The following is a 13,424-nucleotide window of genomic DNA, read 5'->3' as shown; positions in this document are numbered from 1 at the left end:
ACTCCTCTTTTCTCCCTTGAAAAAAAAATTCTGGATCCGCGCATAAAAACGTTCCCTGTAATTAGAGGGTACGTTTTCTCCAGGTTACGACTTCTTCGAATTTTCCTGATACATGTACCACTTGGCATACCACCCAGCGTTAATTTAGTGTATAACTGTTCACTTGACTTTGCATCGGTGATCGTTTGTTTTAAAATTTGCATCGGTGTCTGTTGAATTTGAAAAGGAGGCTGTTGGTTTTGTTTTAAGCTGGTCAGTTCCGTAATATAGCTTGTTTTTAAAGTAAAATTGTTTGTTTTGCAATTACGTTTTTTTTACCTTTTCCGTCGTTCATAACTGGACATGGTTATTGAAAGGGTACAGCAAATTAATAGTTAAATACAGGTTCATTTATTTTGCCAAAAATCATTTAATTTTCTTTTCCTCTGTTAATACAATAATAATCAGACAAATGTTTAACAATTTAAAAAGGGAATCCTTCAAACAAATCAAACTTATCACTTACTAGAGAATATTTATTTTGCTGATCTGACGACCTGAAGTCTTCAGTAATGATTTATAAATTATAAATCCAGAATTATTTGTTTGTATGATTGTTAGATTCCACTTTTTAATAAAAAAAAAATTCACATGTTGTAATCTGATAATGTTTTATTGATACACTGTAATAAATTAAGTACAACACAATTCACTGGAGATTCCAAAAACATAAATCTCGAGTTTGAGACGTCGTTTGAATGACAATAACACTTCAAAGTTTAAATAATCCATCTAGTCTTTCCTATTGTCATATACCACAGAACCTGAACCAGCGTGTAAAACCTTTTGTTTGTATTTTTTTTCTAATTATTATCACTTTTAGTTACTACAATTTATAATATTATAATGATAACTATTATAATACCTATTGCATTTTCTGCTCATATATTTCAAATATTATTTTCATTATGGCACTAAATATTGTATATATATATGACCTTGACCTTGTATGTCGGAGAGGATTTATATAGGCAATGCCTGCTATCCCATCCGTTTATGTGTTATATTGCATAATAAAATACTGTTTAAATAAATAAATTTTATTGGGCTGATCGAGGATTGAAGAACTTTTATTATTTACCTACATATTTTAATTGATGTATATATTTGATTTATGAAAACGTATCACGTACATATTCACGGTTACTTTAAAAGAATAAATATTACCAGATTTGAAAATCAGTCGCGCTGTAGCTTTAACAAAATTTGTTTTGTCAGTGTATGGCTGATACTGAGAAGAGGTTTGTATTTCAAATTATCTTTAATTTCAAATTTTTCATCTTTAGCCAGATCTCCATTTGTCTTCTTTAACCAGTCAAGAAGATTTATTGATCCATTTACTGGTACCATACTTTTTAGTGTTTCTTGAAGAACACACCACACGTGACTTCCAAAGTTAGACATGGCTCCTGTAGAATAACCTAAATGAAAATAAAATTGGTAATCGTGAACAGAATGTTCATGTAAATATTAAAATAGATCAATGATTATGCATAACTTCATTTAACTATCAATGTGTAGTAGGAATATGGAATTCTGGTATATGTGCCTGCTCTGCTGAAATGGCCTTTTGCTAGTTGAAATATAATATGTGATGTAGATCAATTATATAACACATTGACAAGCTTTTCATAATGCTATTGAAATGTGATGGAAGATTAAAATACATTAAGTAAACACACCCAATAAATGTATATAGCAGGCATGTTATATAATGTACCAATTCTTGAACCACATTTCAAAGGCCATATGTCAAGCTTAATTGCCTTTATTTGATGTGTAATTTATCGGTAATTAACTCCAACTTTATATGAAATACATTTTCAACATAAACTTAGCCAAATAGAACCATTTTAACAAGGCCTTGGACTTTCAATAGGACGTAGCTATCTATTTCTTGCGTCAAAACAAGTTAAAAATGATGCTGGTTTTAAGCGAAATATACACCGATTGCGTATTCTTGGCTCAATAGCCAGAAAAATCTTGTTGATTTCAAAGAACCATCATAGCTGAGTGGCCTTCAGTGATATAGACATGCCTACGTCACATTGCTGTTTGACACAACTACCCAAAGTCCAAGCTCTTGTTAAAATAGTTCTAATAATAAATGTTGGCTTTGGATTTGGGAGCTAGGGCTAATAGCTAATAACATGCCATATTAATTTCCAGATGTTCATATCAAACTCTCTTGACAAATATAAAGATTTTATTATTATAAAAAATTGTAGATTACAAATGGTTTTTCCATATATAATAAATGAAAGAAAAAGTGAGCAAGCATATCCCAAGCTACCCCATTAGGCTATTCCCAGTTAAAGCTATGTTTCATGCCATGCGTGCATATAGGTTTAAACCTACTATTATTGCAGGGGTCCTTGCCAGGTTCGATTCCTATTTCAGCCATATATATGTTCATAGTAAAAACATGTATGTTCATTACTCCTTTCCTACTACGGTCCAAAAAAATGTTGGTTTTGGATTTGGGAGGTGCTAATAATATATGCCAAAATTAGATATTCAAATAAAATTCTCTTAACAGATATAAAGGTTAAAAAAATTTAGATTTTATTTGTTTCCATATACATGTATAATAATGAAAGAAAGAAAAAGTGAGCAAGCTCACATACCCCATGCTACCCCATTAATTAGGCTATTCACAAATAAAGCTATGTTTCATGTCATCCGAGCACATAGGTTTAAGAGAAATTACTGTTATAAAAAAAAGCAATAAACCAAATTTTTTTCCCCATTTGATTTTACTGTTTTTGCAATTAAAATACTGCAATTTATGGTAATAAGAAATGCTAATGGCACATGATGGGTTATACATGCATTGGATACTCAATGGGATAGTTTTTAAAACTGACAGGAAAGATCATTAAACAGCTAAACTACATGTAGCTGAAACACTCATGTATTTGTATTAATATAAATGAATAAAAATCACGTGTTTGAAAAATTTTCTGTTTTAATTTTATTGCTCTCCCTCGTAGGCTTGATATTTTGAAGGTGACATTAAACATAGAAATAACTTTGGACAACCTTACATGACAAAACTACACATAATGAATGGCAGGATATGTCTTAAACGCACAAAATAATTCAAAAAGGGCATTACTCCTAAAAATCATAGCATCAAAACATTAAGCAAATATCCACATCTATACTTTTGTCTTTAACAACAAAACTTTAAATTGAAAGTGCCAAAATTCCCAGAAAAATAATGGAAACGGAATTTCTTGGTGATGTGCATAACTACACCTTGTGTCCTAATTCCCTACAAAGTTACATGTATTGTATTTAGAAACTTAATGTAAGCAAAAAGATAGAGAACACAATGGAATGTCACAATGTATTATTTTGTGAAATATTTTTATATCATTAAATAAAGATAATGGAATTAATCGATGTATCTGTAAGATATATATACTTACCAAAAGGAGTGGAGAAGACAATGACACTGTTCTCTAAATATGGCGGGGAGTACGCTATGTTTGTGCCTGGAGGATCTGGTGGGACTCGTAAATCTACAATCATATTTCATCATATATGTATGTAATTGTCTAATACTTGTGTATTTATTTATTTATGTACTAATAGATAAGCTATTAAGTACGTAATTGATCTATTCTAATTCGATCCACTTTTTGTACATTGTATTATTCTTTTGAAATCAATTTTATAATATTTGCAAGGGGAAAGGGCCGAAATACATAAAAAACAAAAAACATAAACAATCAATGACCTTGAACTTGCCCAAATGACCTCGGGGGAAAATCGTGACACATCCTCAGGTTATAAGCATTCTTTGTGTAAGATAAGAACTTCCGATGGTTCTTCATAAAAAAGATAAGGACCGGACACAAATTTTGCATTTTTCCTGCTATTGACCTTGCCAAGATGACCTTGGGTCAAGTTCATGACACACCCTCAGGTAATAAGCAATGTTTGTGTGAAGTAAGAACTTTCAATGATTCTCCATAAAAAGATATGGACCAGACATGATTTTTGTACTTTTCCTGTCCTTGACCTTGCCCATTTGACCCTAGGTCAAGCAATGTTTGTGTGAAGCGAGAACTTTCAATATTTATCCTTATAAATGCACAGATGGACGAACGGACAGACAAGGCGATTTCTATATATCCCCCAGACTTTGTTTGCGGTGGGTACAATGAGACAAAATTGAATATTTTGATATACTCACTTATGCACCAGACATTATAATTTTTTTCTCATGATAAAAAAATATACCCACTATACCTAAAATGTGCATTATTAGTGCAATTTAAGGGTACGCAGTACAGTTAAGGCGGTCAATAAAAATATGGGCAAATTTTTGTGATGAAAACACGTATACTTTAGTTAAACTGGCATGTCCTTTTTAAAATCATTAACAGTCACTCAAATGCAATACATGTATATTTCTAAAATATATATATAACAGTACAATATTTCATGTTCATAGTGGTCACGTGATATGGCAGTCGCATGGTACAAGCAGATGTATTTGTGGTTTTGAGGTCATTTAAAAAATTCAATATTGCAAGGGCATAATCATGTCAAAATTCACAACTGAATTATGAAATAACTTGATGTTATATCGTAGATTTTGAAAAACGGTGCGAACTTTTTAAGATAAGAATATTTTTTAGTAGAAACCGTAATTTATAATGCATATGTTGAATAATTTTGAAGGTCACAGGGTTAATTTCATTAAAAAATAATTAATTTGTAAGATTTTACAAGGATCGTAGAAGTTTTTAAGTAACATAGCATATTTCAAATTCACGTGTAAAAGTTTGTCGGGATCAGGTAAGTGTATGCCCTTGCAATTAAGTGATTTATTTAGGTACTCAGATTTTAGATATACGATATTTTATACAAAACCGAGGTGGCTTCTTTATACGATGCATACTTTTAACAAAATGAAAATAAGACTATATAGGTAGCATTCTACTAATAATAATTTTAAACAAAATATTCATTTATACTTTTCCGTTAATGTATGACATTTATTTTTCTTCGCTATAAAACTGCACGATAGCCTTCAATGATTTAACTTAATGCGTCATTTTGAAGCATATGACGTCATATTTTGTAGTACAGCGAGAACGACATCTCGCTTATTTTCAGTGTGTACGATATAACGGACATCAAAATTGTAAGTAATAGAATTTGTTGTGTTTAATTAAAAGATTAGTATAAGTTAATTTTACTAATAAATAGATTAATAAGTACTTTCGAGGTTTGTAATATACTGTGATGTCATAATGCACATTTCCCGTACTTTTTGTCTGAACGGAGTTTATTGACAGCCTTAACTGTGCTGCGTATATATTTTATCACTAGAAAAATATATAATGTCAGCTGTCTATGTTTATTCTGTGGAAAGCTTGTAGTTCAATTTTGAACAAGCATTTTTTTCTGTCAGTAGGCATGGTAAATGCATGCATATTTCATAAAAACAGAACGTCAGATAGATTTTTAATGTGAGCTGTAAGCAATGTTATCATAAAATGTTTCTATTTAACATTAATTCATAATATGTGAACACGCAGATCAAGTAATTTTAATTTCCTTTTAAATTTTATCAGTCAAATTGTATAAAATCAGCCTGTTCTTTCATTATTATTTGCATAACTAAAAAATAAAATGTAGGGGCTTATACTCTAAAAAGACTGTGAAAAAATTTAATATAAAATTGATTATTAAAACTTTTGCATTGTAACTGACACTTACCATTTAGTGGCAATGGTACACCCTCTCCGTTATCTCGTACAACACACACATCAAAGCCAATATCTACATCTGAATCTGTAAACAAACATTCCAATTACAATCTAAATTTCTAATATAAAGTGGTATTATCAGTTTATATTATCATTTAACTTGAAAATGACGGATAATATGTTCAATTTTGGGGAGAAAATCAACTTCTAAAAATTTCACCACAAACAGTATATATATTATTAAAAAAAACAATAGACCCTGCGTTGATCACAACTCAGGACCTTTGGATCAGAAGGCCAAAGTTTTACTTATTACAATACAGAGTTAGACGACCATATATGGATCCAAACAGTTTCACAATGAGTTGAAATCGCCATCTTGTGACAAACTATCATAAAAAATAAAACTCACAAGGTGTCAACAACCCCATCTTCGCTAGCCAAGGGTTTTCGGTCCACTTTGCTCCCCATAAATGGGGAGCAAAGTGGACCAAAATGAATTCAATTTCTACCTATGTTATACGATATAACATAACTTAAACAGTTTACGCTTTTTTATAAACCGCTTCGCGGTTTGTAAAGCGTAAACTACCCCAAGTTAAGTTATATCGTATAACATAGGTAGAAATTTAATTCATTCCTTAAATAAATGGAAGAGCCACTGTAACAGCCATAAGCGTAACTTTTATTTTTGCTTGTGACGTTGTATTTTACAGCGTTCAACGTTTGTGACGTCATAATAAAACTCGTCATTTTAACCTTTCAGAACCATGTGTGTGTTACAGCGCTATAACTGCAGTTACTGTAGCTTTTCACACACTTTTCATGCAAAACATTTTGGAATGTAAATTTATCTTAATAATTTTGATAATTTGCTTTGAACTGGAGAAAAGGAGTCCTTCTCTGTCTGTACATGTAAATAAACCACTCGTAAATGAAGCTAAGATTTGAGATACTAGTAGTCCCTAAAAATGTCTACACAATAGATGTTCATCATACTTTGTGTGCGATTACAATAAAGTAAATGTAATATATTAAAGTTTCTGATGTAGTTTAGCATCCCAACCTAAACACTCCCCAGTCAACCTTCTTTTTTTACGAGAACTTCGTCTTTAACTTTTATGATATGTGTAATACTGTAAATTCCTTATTTTACACGAGTTCTTAATTCCGCGATTCCGCTATTTTGTTTCAAATCGCGAGAATATAAAAAACGAAATCACTAATTTTTTGTTATGATTTCCTATAGTTCAAAACTGTCTGCTTCTCGCGATTTTACGCGGACAATAACTCCTCGTGGTTAACTAGGAATCTACAGTAGCCGTGCACTTACCAATTCCTGGAGCATCTTTACATGTAACATCGTTCTGAACACTCACCTTGATTAGCTGCATGAAATCGGTTCCTACATGCCTATAAAAAATAATTTTAACGTTTATTCATTTTGATATATCCTCCATCAATGAAATATGAATATGTTAATTGCATGCATGAAATGAATATAATAATCCATGGATTTATTCGATTTATTTTGTCTTCTTTGAAACAAATTTTTAAACTTGGTGAGATATATATATATATATATATTTGTTATATTCAGTAGTATATTCTCACTATATAACTCTATATAGACGAATTGTTAAAAATTGTAATATTAGCTCGTCCGAAAAATATTGACCGGTCAATATTTTTTTTATATTGACCGGCTAGGAATAATATCAAGAGTACATTCCCGCTATTTCAAATAATCGCCTCTGATTTGTTGATTCGTAAACAATGACGTAATTAACTCTTTGGGACTCCAAAACAAGGTGACGTCATAATAGACAGTCAGTCAAGGCAAGTAAACAACGGACGCACAATGCGACGTTTGCTATCATAACGGATTGAGGATTTGCAAATTACTGTGAAGTAAAATAAGGTAGAACATCTGTACGTTAATTCTTACGGTCGGCGGAATATCACCAGTGACCGTTCAAGATGCTGATATTTTGGAAATGAACTTTTCATTCTTTGAATTCATGAATTCTTTGTTGAGCTGAGAAAATTACGGCGATCTGTTTTCAATTACTTTATTAATTTTGGTTTGTTTCTTCATATAACAAAACAAATGTTGACTGTGTTTTCGGGCAACATTGATTATATTAGCCCCCTTGGGACGAAAATATTGCCCTCCGCTTCGCGTCGGGCAATATTTCGTCCCTCGGGGGCTAATATAATCAATGTTGCCCTCAACCCCAGTCAATATTTGTAATATATATATATATATATATATATATATATATATATATATATATATATATATATATATATATATATATATATATATATATATATATATTAATTCTGGTTGTAAAGCGCTTTCTGATTGGCTATAATTTAATTCTGGTTGTAAAGCGCTTTCTGATTGGCTAAGAAATTATTTCATATCGTATAAAGAATGTTGCCTACGTCATAGTAAGACTAACGGAAAAAACGTAACAATACGCCTGACGTTACGTTTGAATTTTGTACAATTTTACCTCATTTTAAAGGTCAAATGACCGTTTTTATCTACAATAAAGAGTAAAAAAATTAAATTATAAGCAATGAATTCAATATTTGTTAGTTTTATACAATATAAAAAGGTTTGAAACAGTTTACGCTTTTTTATAAACCGCTTCGCGGTTTATAAAGCGTAAACTGCCCCTAACCATTTTATATCGTATAAAACAAATAAATATTGAATTCCTTCCATAAATATATATGAAATGTTATACCTGAATTAAGAATATTTTCGGAATGTTTCTCAATCCTTTATCTGTAAACACGTCTATAATTTCTTTGACTGAGATACGTTCATCAACATAATTCTCGGAAAACTCATTTTCGTCAGGCTCAGGGTGAGTTAGGATAAAATCTTCATATGTTTCAAAATCCCCACTGTCTATTTGGTCATTCATTTTCACAATCACTCCATGTGAAGAAATGGACAGCAAAATGCAGCCACAAGGTTCTGACACACACAGATTTTTAACTACAAAAAAGTTTTAAAGATGTTTAACAATGAGAGATTCATGTAACAGCTAGGATCGAGTGAAAAATCATGTCTTGACTGGAGCTCGTTTCATAAAGGGGGTTGTACGCCTAGACTTAGCGCTACGCTGGTGTAAATACGGTTACCGTACTAGTTCGAATATTTGCGTTTCATTAAAAAGCACATCTTTACGTCCGACTAAAGTTAAGGCCAAATTGTACGTCCACTCATAGGTAGGCGTCAGTTCGGACGTAAACAAAAGTAAGCATATATTTTAAGAAACGATATATTTTATCACTAATGCGATTTAAGTTACATGTATTTTCATACTTAGATACTGAAAAAGAACGATTTATACTTAAAATTTTGTGATTTGATTGCCACGGGGGTTTCTTGCTAAAAACCATAAATCTGCACAAAAAATCTAAAAGTAATACATGGTCTTCCGCACTGTGTCCTTTCAGAAAGCCAGTTTGGGCCTCGGTAATTAATTCCACATTCTAAGCAAAAATATCCAAACGTTCACATAGTATACATGTACTTGTAAACAGTATTGTCCTTTACAAAATATTTAGATTATTGAGAATCAAATTTTGTACATGACAACTATTACTCTTTTTCCCGGAATGTCCGTAAGGACCCAGAGTGGACCCAGAGTAAACCAAAAGTAAACCCTAAAGTGGACCCAGAGTAAACCAAAAGTAAACCCTAAAGTGGACACAGAGATTAAACCCCGATCAGAAGTATACTCCTGAAAGCAGACGCTATATGTGTATTCGGAATATACAAGGGGCAGGAATTACAGGCAGTAAGAGGGTAAAATAAAAGACGGGTCTGCTTTACAGATCAGTGCGGTTAGTTGAACCCAAAAGCAATTCCCATGTAAACCGAAAGAAACACCCAAGTAAACTCAGTAAACCCTGAGTAGACCCAAATTTTCAAACAGTAAACCTAGAGTACATGGAGTTTAGTTGAGGTTTACTCTTGTATTGGGCTAAGTCTGATCGGTACTATTGATATATATTTACATTTTCCAGTGTCTTTGCCTGTGATAACACTACGTATTGATTTTTGTACTATATAACCCATAATACAAATGACGCCAAACTGAGGCGCCAGGGGGGTTTGCTTATTTATATTTATATATTTAATCGCTTGAAAGCTTAAAATTATATAAATATAAGTAATAATTAATCATTCTTTGAATATTATGAGGTGATAATTTCGGTCGGGCCGTGATCAAATCTACCATAAAACCCTTCGGGCTTTATTGGATTTGATCACGCCCCGACCGAAATTATCACCTCATAATACCCAAAGAATGATTCCTTATTCCTTATTAAATACTGTAAACTGCCCCAAACAATTTTATATCGTATATAACAAATAAATATTGAATTCATTCCTTAATTAAATATTTATTGAAGTGCAGTATATAATTAAATTTTGATTAGTCACAAATCAAAGTATACATTGTACTTGAAAATTGATGCCCTCACATATTAATGAATCAGAGTAATCCCTTACCAAATTACTCTCTGTATCAACTCAATTGAGACAATATGCAATCCATATGCGTCGGAACCGGGGGGGGGGGGGGGGGCTGGGGGGGAGCTTAGCCCCCCACCCGCTACTTTTTTTTGCAAAGGTAGACCTAACCATTAGGCACATAGCATCAGGCAGGGGCCAGCCCCCCAGCCCCCCCCCCCCCACTTTCTCTCGCAGGAAATATAATTTTTCTTAAATTTACCCCACCCCTACATTTTTGGTAGAAAGTAAGGAATGAAAATGAAGTAAGGAACTATTTAGAGTGATTGCAGCTACTCTCCCCCCCCCCCTACGAATTAGGAATTTCATGATTTTGGGAATTTTTTTTGGTAAGCAAGTTTTTTAACTAATAGGTAGTAAACTACGCCCCCTTCCCCCAAGGATTAGGAATTTCATGATTTTGGGAATTCGCTTATCTTTTTTTGCTTGTCAAGATTTCTGTAATATACCAGCCCCCCCCCCCCCCCCACCCCTTCCCACTTTCAATTTGCTTCCGACGCCACTGCAATTTCAGCCTCAGGTCCAAAGGCATTGCATAAATTATTTTAAAGATATAAAGTACCCATTATCAATACTGCTAGTTATGAGGCCATATATCTATATCATGTATATGCATTAAATCAACACACAGGCAAAACATATAATAAAGTATTATTTATATATATTACACATTAAACCCATTCAATACAGTACTCACATTTTTTTAACTCCTTGATAAAGTTTCGTTTGGGTAAATTTCGGGTTACTTTAACTTCTTTTTCTGAAGGATAGATGGTAAAGTTAAGATTCTTGATCATCTTCACAAATCTTTGTCTTTCATTAAAAATTCCTTCCCTTTCTGCTGGTGCTGTAATAGCTACGTTCCTGAAATCCCAGTCAAAACAGGCAGCTCGACAGGGCCTTCCTTCCATGATGTTGCAGTATGTTGACTGTTCCCTAAAATAATGGGTTTTTTTTCATTGTTTTGCGTAAAAAAAAAACTACAATAGCAAAACTCTTTAATTTTTAACCATGTGTTATGCACATCAACTCTACTGTCCCTGCATAGTTTCACAAGAACATACCGCGTGGTTCTTAGAGGCACAATCTAGTAGTTAAAAAGGAGCATCTCATGATATCAAAATGGACCAAATTTTGCCATTTATTTGGAGCATTACAAACGTAGATTGGTACAATGAATTCATTGAAAAGTAGGAAAAATATGAATGCAGATATAAATATTTCTGTTTGCAAAATATCATTGGGGTACACCTTTGATCATTTTGTATGTCAAATTCTTATAACATACTCCTACAAAGGTTCATTTTATCATAATGACATAAATACACAATTAAGGGCGAGGATCACTTATTAAATGACAAAAAAATCAGGTAAAAAATCTTTTGAACAAGTCTTTAAAATTATGTTTAATTATCAACCATGCAGCAAGCAATTTCCTCATGCACAGCTTTTTGCGAAGGGAGGGTATGTATTATTTCCTATGTCCTTTTAACGCGAGATCTGATTGGTTAACAAGTCGGGTGTAAATATATTCTTAAGCCGGGTGTAAAAAAATGTGACTTTACAATGCAATTATTATACTTGTTTACAAGTGCACCTGCAGATCTAACGTTAAATGAAGTTAATGAATTATTAATTTGTCAAATTCCCAGTTTGAAAATTAAATTAAAATACATGCACATTGTTTATATATGTTATATGATTTATTAATCTTTATTCTGAGTGAAATTAGACCAGATTTTCAAGTTGCAAAGCACTGGTAAAACAATATAATTTTAAAATTCGTATAACACAGGAAACGAATTCGTTGTCTAGGTTCATTCAATGGTGTACAGGGATTTACACCGTGTTGTATACATGTACACCCTGAAGCCTCAAGATGTAACGTTATGGAATACAACACGGGGTAAATATCCGTACATCCTTGATTGGACCTGGAAAACTAATATTACGGAGGGAGGACATGGAGGTTGCACCCAGAGAGAGAGAGAGAGAGAGAGAGAGAGAGAGAGAGAGAGAGAGAGAGAGAGAGGAGTGGGGGGGGCAGCTGAGAGGCAGATTTAATAAACTTCAACATTTCTAACGTTATTCAGCTTTGGGTGATATCAGCAGTCGTTATGTGTGGCACATTGAAATTTTAAAATAACAAATCAATCATAATATATTCTACTTTCGTTTTCTTCAATGCATTTATCTACAAACAGGTTGAATCTTTTATAAAGTTCTCTTTTATTTTAACATCATTTGAAAAATAATTAAATAATACATATACTGCTTAAATCTATGGTTTGTCATATTATAACAACGATATAGGACTAGACTTTTAAAATTACTGTTACTATAAGCTATTACTCACTTTGCTGATACAGCCATATCGCGGTTATTATACCGAAGGAATCTTTTAAAGAGAGCTCGATGGTCGTGGCCATTTATAAAACTGTATTGACCTCCTTTAGAAGAAGAGCTGTGTATGAAAATAAAGAAAAATACCCAGAATTAAAAGGAAAAATTTATAGATTTTTTTTTCTACTGAATAACAGTTTAATAAGAATCAATAGCTTAAAATCCTAGGTAGATCTGATGGTTAAAGAGGTTTGCTCCTTAGGTAGCCATTTTGGGTCAGCTCTAGTCTGAAAATTCTGCATCACATACTAATTCTAGTAATATATTTATATTCTACAATGCCAAATATACTTCATTGAATAAGACTGTTTTTAAAAAAATTACATTTTTACAGAGTTTAGTAAGGAACTATATTTGGGGGAGGGGGGGGTTGACTTACATGTATTATAAAAAAATCTGGTTTCAAAGTGGTTAATTTAAATGGTGTACTAGTATTTGACTTTGGCCTAGGCTTCTTAGACTTCCTTTATTTTTATTTTTTCAATTGGGATGCAAATTGTTAATTATTTCCATAATGAAGAATAGTCTTCTTCATGTTTTTTGTTGATTGAAATTGATTGTTTTCCACTATATACCGCAATTAGGTTATAACAGAAATTCCTATTTACTTGCAATGAGAACCATAGCAAGTTTGTTGTCCCTCGAGACAGCAACTATTTTACGAGGCAAACCGAGGTAAAAACATTGTA

The 13,424-nt window shown here is 32.4% G+C and overlaps 1 protein-coding gene across 2 annotated transcripts; it reads right to left on the bottom strand.

The window, feature by feature from the left end:
- Nucleotides 1-639: 639 nt before the first annotated feature.
- Nucleotides 640-12,814, bottom strand: LOC128182025 (uncharacterized). Of its 2 annotated transcripts, XM_052850624.1 has the most exons (8): nucleotides 12,689-12,814; nucleotides 11,030-11,268; nucleotides 8,528-8,784; nucleotides 7,148-7,181; nucleotides 5,779-5,853; nucleotides 3,474-3,566; nucleotides 2,398-2,529; nucleotides 640-1,460 (listed from the first exon to the last, which is right to left on the bottom strand). In XM_052850624.1, the coding sequence occupies exons 1-8, from the start codon at nucleotides 12,703-12,705 to the stop codon at nucleotides 1,219-1,221; spliced, it is 1,089 nt and encodes a 362-aa protein (XP_052706584.1). In that variant the 5' UTR covers nucleotides 12,706-12,814; the 3' UTR covers nucleotides 640-1,218. The 2 variants fall into 2 exon arrangements, with proteins under 2 accessions (XP_052706584.1, XP_052706585.1); XM_052850625.1 differs by lacking the exon at nucleotides 2,398-2,529.
- Between the last annotated feature and the right edge of the window lie 610 nt (nucleotides 12,815-13,424).

This window comes from Crassostrea angulata, chromosome 4, assembly GCF_025612915.1.
Source record: "Crassostrea angulata isolate pt1a10 chromosome 4, ASM2561291v2, whole genome shotgun sequence".
In the NCBI taxonomy this organism is placed as follows: Eukaryota; Metazoa; Mollusca; class Bivalvia; order Ostreida; family Ostreidae; genus Magallana; species Magallana angulata.
The sequence above is the reverse complement of the archived record's forward strand: the minus strand, read 5'-3'. Positions and strand labels throughout refer to the sequence as shown.